Source organism: Cavia porcellus, unplaced genomic scaffold (genome assembly GCF_034190915.1).
Source record: "Cavia porcellus strain 051 isolate PalLab524CR breed Dunkin Hartley unplaced genomic scaffold, mCavPor4.1 scaffold_14, whole genome shotgun sequence".
Taxonomy (NCBI): Eukaryota; Metazoa; Chordata; class Mammalia; order Rodentia; family Caviidae; genus Cavia; species Cavia porcellus.
The window spans coordinates 65180808-65190447 of NW_026947497.1; the positions used below are offsets into that span (position 1 = coordinate 65180808).

The following is a 9640-nucleotide window of genomic DNA, read 5'->3' on the forward strand; positions in this document are numbered from 1 at the left end:
CTCCATCCTCTATCCTGGACAGCTCAGGTTTTTTTCTTATCCATCCATTTTTTTAAAATGGGGTCTCACTGTGTAGCCCAGGCTGGCCATGAACTGGTGGCAGTACTCCTGCCTCAGCCTCCTGAGTGCTGCAAGTACAGGCATGTGCCATCATGTCTGGCTACCACTCATCTCACTGAAGAGGAAGTGGGGCTCAGAGGTCATCAAAAGCCCTCCATGATCACAGAACACATGACACAGTTAATTGAGTGTTGATTGAACCAGGTCAGGTGAGCCGTGAGGAGGCAGATTGTCATTGGTTGTATTTTAATGAAGAAGAAACCAGAGGTTATTATACATGGCTTGACACCTGGCACTGTAGATTTCTGCCTCCAGGGAGAAACTGAGTTTTCAGCTTGGGGGCATTGTTACTGTCCTCCAATGGGTAGAGGCCAGGGTTTTGCTAGACATCTTACACAACAATCCCCCCAGCAAAGAATCGCCTGTCCCCAAATGTTAATATGGCTGCCGTTAAGAAAAGGACATTCAGAAAGTAACAACATTCAAAAAGCAGGACACACTGGATTCTGGAACCCGTCTTGATTATATGGAAAAATGTACAATGCTTTCCTGTCTCATCCGATGCATTGTTAGACACAGAGTTGGGGTCCATGGGTTACATCTGATCTATAGCTGTATTGTGTTTCAATTTGTAAAAAAATATGTTGCTAGCCAGGTGTGGTGCACGCCTATAATCCCAGCACTCTGGAGGCTGAGGCAGGAGGATTGCCACGAGTTTGAGGCCAGCCTGGACTACAGAACTGTTCTCCTGAAGGAAGGGAAGGACACACAGGACAGGGCCAACCCCCAGGGATGGACACCAAACACTGGCTCTGTGTCTCTATCTCCTTAGTACAAGATGTGGTCAGTGGCCGCTTACCACGCAGTGCTGACGCTGACTCCTTTTCCATACTCCCCTCGATAGAAAAGAAGAAAAAACTCTTTCTGACCTTCAATTTTTGATGAGGATGAGTTTTGGACATCAAAATTTAATTTGTTTTAAATTGGAAAAAATTAAGACTAGCTGTTTCCAGGCAGAACATGTGTTACTGTTCTTGCCTCATTTGAACTGTGTGCTTAGCTCTTATAATTCTTAAATTTATGGCTCCTGTTGGGCTTAGACAAATTCTCTAAAATGGGAAAACTCCCCTGGATGACTGAGGCTGGTGGTAGTTGTTATCTTCTAGGAGCCTCTTGGTTTCTTCTGTGGTAGGGTGGAGTGGGGAGGGTTTGGGCTGGAGGTGGAGTGGATGGCAGACCCTGGGGGGAGCAGCCGTGTTGACACCGAGGCCAAGGCTGGAGGGTGCTTCGGCGAGGTGGGTGGCATGGGGAGGATGTCAGGGCCGGCTGGGGAGGCCGCTGCCTCTGGACCCCATCTGCTGCCCTGCTGCTGAGGGGAAGGAGGAGAAGAAAAGGGGCACAAAGTATCTTCAGAGGCAGGTCAGGGATTCAACATTTGGGTGCAGCTTGGTCAGAGCCCAGGCTCAAGACATCCAAAGGCAGGGTTAGAGGAGACAGGGCAACAAGGCAGCCCAGGACACTCCTGCCTCCTTCGAGAAGTCCCGCCGGCATCCTGCGGTCAGCGGCCTTGGGGGCCACAAAGCCTGGGGTTTCTGATGTTTTCCCCTGGGTAGTGCCTGGGTGGGCAGGGGTCCGGGGAAGATCTAGTCCCGAGCTAAAACATCAGTGCTTTTGTGTACCACTTCTGTCACCTTGCCAAGATCGTTTGAAATTAGTAATTTCAGCTGTCCAGGTAGACAGAACACTTATTCCACTCTGAGTAGCTCTGTGCTGAAGAATTATGCCTGCTCCATTCGGAACCAAAATAGAAGCCCAGACCCTCACACACACCTCTACCGTACAGAGCAAAGCATGCACCAGGAGGAAAAGGTCTGGAAAGCAAATTAATAATAACAAAAATAACAAAACCCACCACGCTTGATTGCACAAAATGAGAGTGTTCAGTAAGATTTATAGGACGCTACTAGGTTGGATGGAGCTAACAGACTAAACCAATGTGGAATTAATGTCCACACTCTGAGGTTCCAGGCCGCCAAGCCCACCCAGGCTGTTTCTCTTATCTTCTCAGAACCAGGAGAGAAACCAGCCAAATCCCCACACCAGCCAGGTAACCCAGCACGAGGAGGAAATCCCCAGGGCCTTAAGCTTTACAAGGAAAGTCGCTTGGAAATGACGGAACTCTCTCTGTCCTGGTTTTTTGCCTGCCTCCCCTTTTCCCGCTATCCCTATCCAACTACCTGGCTCCAGCCCAGCCAAACCCTCAGTGTATGTTATAGACTGAGGCGGTGGCTACTTGTAGAATCACACTTCCAAGCCAAGCCAGATCTTGTAGCTTTGTCCTTTGACAATTGCTATGTGCCCAAGGCTGCTAGAGTTTATATTTCCTTGGGGCTCCTACTAGGTGGGTCTGATGATTTTCATTCTACAGATTGGAAATGGGCTGTAAGCGACCCGGGAGCTGACCGCTGGTCCCCACTGCTAGGGTCCTCTCAGAGTGGGGTGACCAGGTTCTTCTGTGCCTGTGTTAGCCACTGCAGTTACAGTAGCTGATGGATATGGGACTCGCTTTTCACAGAGGTGGTCGTTAAATTCCTCTTCCCTGCTTTTCAAATAACACAGTTAAGCTTAGATTCAGGTTCCTGCCTGAGTTCCAAAAGGGCATGAATGACACAGCTAGCTTTGCAGCTGACTCCCACCGGCCAGTACTCTGTACCACTTCCCAGATGTGGCCTGGAAAACCCGGAGCCCGGGGAGTCCCTGACGCTACCCTTCTGTGGTTGGAAAGAACCCATTCTGACTTTTGATTTTGGTTTTATAGTGATCTTGTTTATGGGCGTCCGCTGGGAATTTCTAGGGATCTACTCAACTGTACAACTTCCTTCTGGCGGTTTGCAAAGGGCACTGGTAGTGGGGGCCCCCAAAACCACACCTCCCCTGAGAGGCACACAAGCCTTTTTCTGGGAGACGGTGGAGGATGAAGGGGGAAGAAGGCAAACAGAGGATGTTGACACTTCCTCCTCCCGCTCTCAAAATCCTCACTCTTATCAGCAAAGATCTCAAAAGGCTCTGAGGCTGTTGCTTCCCGGCCTCGAGGTGGGGGCGTGGGGCAAGGAGAGCCACGCCCCTGAGGGTCAGAGGAAGGGAGGGAAGGCACGCCCCTGCGGGTCAGTGGGAAGGAGCGTCCACCTCACCTTGGTAAACGTGAAATTCACGGATCCACTAGGGAAATTCAAGAGAAGGTTAGATTTTCGGAAGCCACAACTGCCAGAGGCTTTGGTTGCGTTGGGGTCGATGTTGAAATATCTCCGAGGTGAAAAAACCTAAACCAAAACAATGCAGATCAACTGGAGGAAAGGCAGAGGAGGGCCGTGGGAGGGCGGGAAGCCCAGGCTAGCACACGGCCGGCTGAGGGGTGACCCCTGAAGACTGCAAAGTCCAGGGTCGGTGCCGCCCTCTCCTCTCATTTCTTAACAGCTGGACTTTAGTTTCCCGTGACGGGAGCGCCCTACTTTCCTCCCCACTCTTCTCGTGAATCTGGATTTTCATATTCATATCACAGCGGGCCGGAAGCACAGAGCCCATCGGGTTTGGATTCTTATGGCTCAGGAAAAACGCTGAGGCACAGGACTAGGGTCAGGAGGGGCCTGCTCGGCCCTCCCAGCGTTGGTGTGCGTGTGTGATGCTGGAGGTCCAATCTAGTGCCTATAGTCCTACACCAGTGCCCAGCGTGGTGCTGCACGCCCGCCCGTCTTTACCCTCCGTGGAGGTCCCCTGGGAGGAGACTGACCCAGCCTTTTATTACACCGAAGGACAAGATACGGCCCAATGCCCGTCCCTGGCAAGGTGAACTCCACTCAGGTTTTTTTTTTCCAGCATAGTGTAAGGGTCCCCTGGCCCCGACTTACCGACTTTGTTTCTTGAATAATCAGCTGTATCCCCATCTCTGCTTTTATGCAGATCCTACTTCCGTTTAGAACTTGGTAAGTTCCGGTCTTGGCAGAGGATGGCTGAGGTGCCAGGGTGGCTCCAGGGACGGTGGTGGCAGGGGCTGCGGTCGGGGTGATGCTGTGCGTGGGTGTGGACATTGTAGGCGAGGCCACGGGGGTGGCGTTGTGGGTGGCTGTGGTCCCTCCCGAGGTGTGGTTGGCTGGAGGAGATTTCTGAGCAATTGTGCTTTTGCCATCTGCTGTGGGCAGGGTTTCAGAGACCGTGGTCTGGCCACTGTGGTGGGCATTTTTCCCAGTTGTGAGACAGAGAGGGGGTGTGCTGGTTTCAGGGGTAGTGTTTGGTGGCGACGTGGGTGACTGTGAGTGGCGTGTCCAGCTGGGCCCCATGGTAGCATCACTCAGTGCAGAGACTGTGTGCGAGTTGTTGGAAGTGGCCAGGGTGTAGACGACTGGGCTGGAAGACAGAGGGCTTCTCTGTGACGCAGTGGCCGGAGCTGTGGTCGGGTGTGGTGGGCTCCCCGGGGTCTCCCCTGCTGTTTGAGAGGTACTGTGATCTCCCCTGGATGTGGCGGAAGGAAGTCCATTGGACACCTGCTGAGCTGGCTGTGGGCCAGGCCCGGCTGTGGATCCCACAGACCCTGTGACTCTCACTTGATGACCGGCACACAAGATAACTGCAAATGAAGAAACGCAGTGGTGACACCAACCCTCTGCTTATCCGTCACCTTCCTCATTCCTGTTTCAGCTAAAATACCACGCGTATCTTTAGATTTGGGGTAAAGGCACAAGGCTATGACAATGAAACAGAGCTCATCAAAGCTTCCACACTGAACAAGACTGTGCCCATGGTATTATTTATATAGTCTCTGGCCTTAAAGCAAACTTTAAAAATGTTTTTATCCTGGGGATTCAATTCATGACCTTGTGCTTACCAGGCAAGCATTTGAGCCACAGAGTTAAATGCCTGGCCCTGAAAATTTATGTTCATAATTCATGTGGGATAAACCTGAGTAACTGGCTCCCTGGTCAAGAACCCTGAAAAGCTGTGATTGCTACAGCGCACTTCTGGAGCCAGGTAGCAACTGGCCTGCTCTCTGGGGCAGGTGCTGTATCTCGGCTGTGATCCTGCTGGGCCTGGCTGATATCTGAGCTAACCCTAAACTTCCACCTGAGTAGAATTTCCTAAACTGAGCAGCATGCCCTTTAAAACAGGGACCCTAGCCAGGTGTGGTGGTGCACTCCTGTAATCCCAGCACCCAGGAGGCTGAGGCAGGAGGATAGTTGTGAGTTCAAGACCAGCCTGGGCTACAAAGTAAGCTCAAGTCCAGCCTGAACTGCATAGTGAGACCCTGTCTCAAAAAAACCCAAACAACAACAATAACAAAAAAACCAAAAAACCAAAACCAAACAAACCAGGGACCCTTCCTAAGACTCCTGCTCCTTTTTCAGTAGTGATGAACAGTCTCAAACAAAGAGGGAAGAAACTCTTGGTCTTTACAAATGGCCAGGATTGCAAACAGGCCAAGAAGACCCTCAGTATCTTGTGCTTGGGGTGCTCAGAGTGGAGGAAGTCATGGTAGTCACAGTGTCCAGGTTTGGGGTGAGGCAGGTGAGAAGCTGCCAGGGTTTGGACTAGACTTTCTGTTTCCCGAAGGCCCATGTGTCAGAGGCAGGTTGCAGTGTGGTGCTGATGGGAAGCGGTGGAAACTTGACAGGTTCAGGGTGATGGGGGCACTGTGAGACCTCAGCTTCTTTTTCTTTCTCTCTTTAGTTGTCCACCCTGAGCTTCAGCTATGATGGGCTTTTATAGGGGCCCAAGACAAGAGTACTAGCCGGTCACGGGCTACAGGCTGCAACTGGAAGCTAAAATAGGCTTTTATGTATTGCTCATCCCATTATTTTATGTGGTGAGAAGAAAGCAGGTTAGGTGTCAGGGAGCACAAGGCTGGGCAGGCAGGGGCTGGGCCGGAAGTGCCAAGCTCACTGTGTTAGAGGCGCAGGTCTATGCCTCCTCCTGGCCCTCCTCCCCCTCTTCTCCTCCTTCCCTCTCCTCCTCCCCCTCCTCCTCCTCCCTCTCTTCCCCCCCCTCCTCACCTCCCAGACCTCCCTCCCTGCCCCTGTCCTGTCAGAGTGCAGGGTGCAGGGTCGGCAGGCAGGTAGGTTGTGGATAATGCTGCTGCACATTGTCATCCATCCCAGATCAGTCATCTGCTCCTGAGGCACACAGTGACCCCAGGGGCTAACACAGCCTTTCCCCAGACCCCCACATAGAGCCGCACTTACATCTGACCTCGGTCAGAACTGGACAATGTTAAACAGCTCAGAGATCAGTCAAGGTCAAGGTCACCGATCTGCATGAGACCCTCAGAGGGCAGCAAGGCTGACCTTGGCTCATAGTCTGTCTCAACCCCCAGCTACTCAAAAGCACAGCACTGCAGGGCGTGGTGGCGCCTGCCTATCGTCTCAGCACCTGGGAGGCTGAGGCAGGAGGACTCAAGGCCTTCTCGGCTCCAAAGTGAGCTCAAGTTCACCCTGAACTGCGAGGTGAAACCTTGTCTTATTTTTAAGACAAAAAAACAAAAACCCCACAGCACAGCCCTGGGGTCACATAGGGTTCTGCCAGACCCCCCCCTCCTCCCCGAGCCCAGAGCTTGCTGACTAGGATTAAAACTGCTCTGAGACTGGATCTTCAGCTTGAATTCTGGCAGCCTCCTTCAGGAAGAGATGTAAGAAGGTTTCGGTTCCAGTCCCGGGAAAGTCAGTGACCACACCGGGCCAGGGCTGACCTCTTTTCTGGGTTTTTCCTGAAAGTCCCTCCCTAGGCGGACCTGGCTTGGTTTCCTGCCACCCACAACCCCGCAGGTGACACAGGCCTCCTCCGAGGCAGGCTCCACGCTGGTGCTCAGGAGGTCATTATTTTGTGGGGCTCCAAGCCCTGACACACACAGTTACCACCTCTGTCTGTGATAGCACAGAAGAGACACAGTCCCCCCTGGGTGCCACAGCAGTGTGTGTGTGTGGGGGGGCAGGCCCCCGGCTCAGGGAAGAGATCTGGGGGAGACCAGAGGGCAAAGTGGGGCCAGGAAGGAGGAAGGGTCGTGGAAGAGCACAGAGGCAGCAGAAGCCTTGTGCATGGGGAGGACCGCAGGGGTCAGTATGGGGTGGGGGGTGGGGGGGATGGAAGAAGGGCCTACAGAAGCAGTGGCCAAGGAGGAGCTTAACAGGGAGCAGCCAGGTCTGCCTCAAACAGTCCATGTGCTCTGCTGGCCCCAGGGGGACACAGTCAGTGAGCAGCTGGAGCCCTGGGCCATGTCCAGGAACAGGGAACCGGATTTTAGCCCCTGAGCACCTCGCCTGTTAGCCCCTGAGCACCTCGCCTGGGGCCTCTGGGGTGTTTACTTAGCAACAGAAGCCTGAATGGGAGCTATGCATGGCAGTGCATGCCTGTAATCCCAGTACTCAGGAGCAGAGGCAGAAGGATTGCTGTGAGTTTGAGGCCAGCCTTGGCTGCATAATGAGTTCAAGGCCAGGTTTAGTACCTAGAGACCCTGAGGAGGAGGAAGAAGAAGAGGAGGAAGAACAGTAACAGCAGCTGCTTGGATTTGAGCTGAGTGCTTGTAGCCTGGAATAAGAATCTTTTAATGGGGTGGGAATGTGTGATTGAGGTTCAGCATGAGCAGTTGAAGTGATAGGGTTGTGTGGGCTTCTGGGAAGGAAGGCTGTTCAAAGGTGCCCTGTCACCTGGGTGGCCTGTCTCTCCAGTGCCCTTCTGCTGTTCCTCCTTCAGCCAACCTGAAACTTGTGTGTGACGGCTGGAGCTCTAGCAGACATCCAGAGCCACGTGGCAGCCTTGAAGGTAAAGGCCACACCAAGCACAGTGGGTTGCTGACCTTGAGCCCTCTATGCTAGAATGGGGTCTGAATTCCTCTGGACTTGTTTTCACATGGGAAACAAGACCTCTCTCTTGCTTCATCCTGTGGCTTGAGGCTTGTTGGCCTGGTGTAGCTGAATGTAAAGTTAGGTGATCCATGTTTTTAAAGTCCTCTCATTTTCGGAGGAGGACTAGGAGACCGTTTCTTCTCAAGCCAATTAGACTTCTGAGAGTGCAGGACAAACTAAAGCCTCTCAGATGAGAGTAGCAGGCCACTCTTGGGGCAATCCTGACCTTCCCGTCACAACCAAGGGCCTCTGTGTGTCCCCGTCTCGCCTGCCAGTGGGCAGTGTGGACAGCGCTGATTCTCTCCACTCGGAGGTACCGTGAATGGATGGTGAACTGCACAGAGCCACAGTACTCAAGAGGACTCGGCCAGGCCCGGGAGAAAATGCCCTGTGGGCGTCCCGGACGGAGGACATCCCTCAACCCTGAACTCAGCTTCCCAGCAGCCTCAGCGAGCAGACGCAAGGGTAACATATTTTTAAAAACCCACCAGTGTCCAGTGAGTGGCTGACCCCAGCTCAGGGCTGGTCCTTTACAGCTCACTGGTCACACAGCACATCCTCCCAAAGGGGACAAACAGGAAAATCGAGACGGGGTGGCGGCTTTGCCTATGTAGCAAAGTGACAGCCCCCTCTGTCTTGTAGACCTAAGTGATCTCTCCAAACATCCCCTGATCCGTCTGGGACACGCAGGTGCCAGGGAGAGTGCACTGTCTTTTGGGGTTGACTTCTGGGAGGCTAAGGTGCCCTCCGGGAAAGGATCAGGGCTCTAGATAAGAATTCAGGTAGCAGAAACCCGAAGCTACTTAGATTTAAAAGGACGGGCAGGGCCACCCTTTTAAGTGGTGTTTGTCACTCACCGGCCAGGGACACGAAGAGCACTGTCCCTGCAGAGACCTCGTGCGACATGACTGGTGAGCGAGGGGTCAGGGCACCAGAGAGAGCCAGCTCCTGTCCTGCAGCCAGCCGCAGTGGCAGGGGAGCTGGAGTCACCGGTTATGAGAAGCAGCTTCGGGGCCCGCCCACATGGCGTCAGGCGTGGAGGAAAACCTCAAGAGGCTGGGAGGGAAAGCGAGTGCTTTCCTCTCTCCTGAGTGCTTTCCTCTCTCCTGGGGCATTCGGGAGGGACCGGGATGTAGGTGGGACCCAGGCAGGGGACACTGGGACCCCGGGACACATCTGGGTCTTCTCTTTTCATGGCTGGGATCCCTTTCTGTAAACCCAGAGAATTGTCAGCTGGCAGCAAATCCATCCCTCCTCATGGGGTTGAGCAGAAGTTTTAAAATCTACTTGCAGTTGCTGAGTGTAGTGGTGAATGCCTGTAATCCCAGCACTGGGAAGGCTGAGGCAGGAGGATCACCGTGAGGCTGAGGTTAGCCTGGGCCACACAGTGAGACTCTGTCTCAAAAAATTAATCAACAAACAAACAAACAAACATAGTTGCTGGAGTGCTGTCATCTGAGGCAGCTTCTCTGTGTGTCTTTTTTTGAGACAGAATCTTTCTGATTTTAAACTTTCTTTTTTTTGTACCAGGGATCAAACTCATGATCTTGCACTTGCCAGGCAGGTGCTTATGCAGTAAGCTAAATCCCCGGCCCTGAGTTTAAACTTTCTACCTTCCTGCCTCAGCCTCTCAGAGTGCTGGGGTTACAGGCATGCACTACCGTACCTGGCTCCTTGTGTGTGTTTGAGACATT

At 53.0% G+C, this 9640-nt stretch overlaps 1 protein-coding gene across 3 annotated transcripts in view; it reads right to left on the bottom strand.

Annotated features, from left to right (window-relative positions):
* The window catches only part of Lamp3 (lysosomal associated membrane protein 3), a 30847-nt gene extending 21920 nt beyond the window's left edge, over window positions 1-8927 (bottom strand). For 2 of the 3 annotated variants that reach the window (XM_013140748.2, XM_013140747.2), the window contains exons 1-3: window positions 8804-8927; window positions 3966-4681; window positions 3252-3380 (exon numbers count right to left, since the gene is read on the bottom strand). In XM_013140748.2, the coding sequence (XP_012996202.1) occupies window positions 3252-3380; window positions 3966-4681; window positions 8804-8852 (894 nt within the window). In that variant the 5' untranslated portion in view covers window positions 8853-8927. The remainder of the gene's footprint in view (window positions 1-3251; window positions 3381-3965; window positions 4682-8803) is intronic. The other variant, XM_013140749.2, reaches the window with a different exon arrangement.
* Between the last annotated feature and the right edge of the window lie 713 nt (window positions 8928-9640).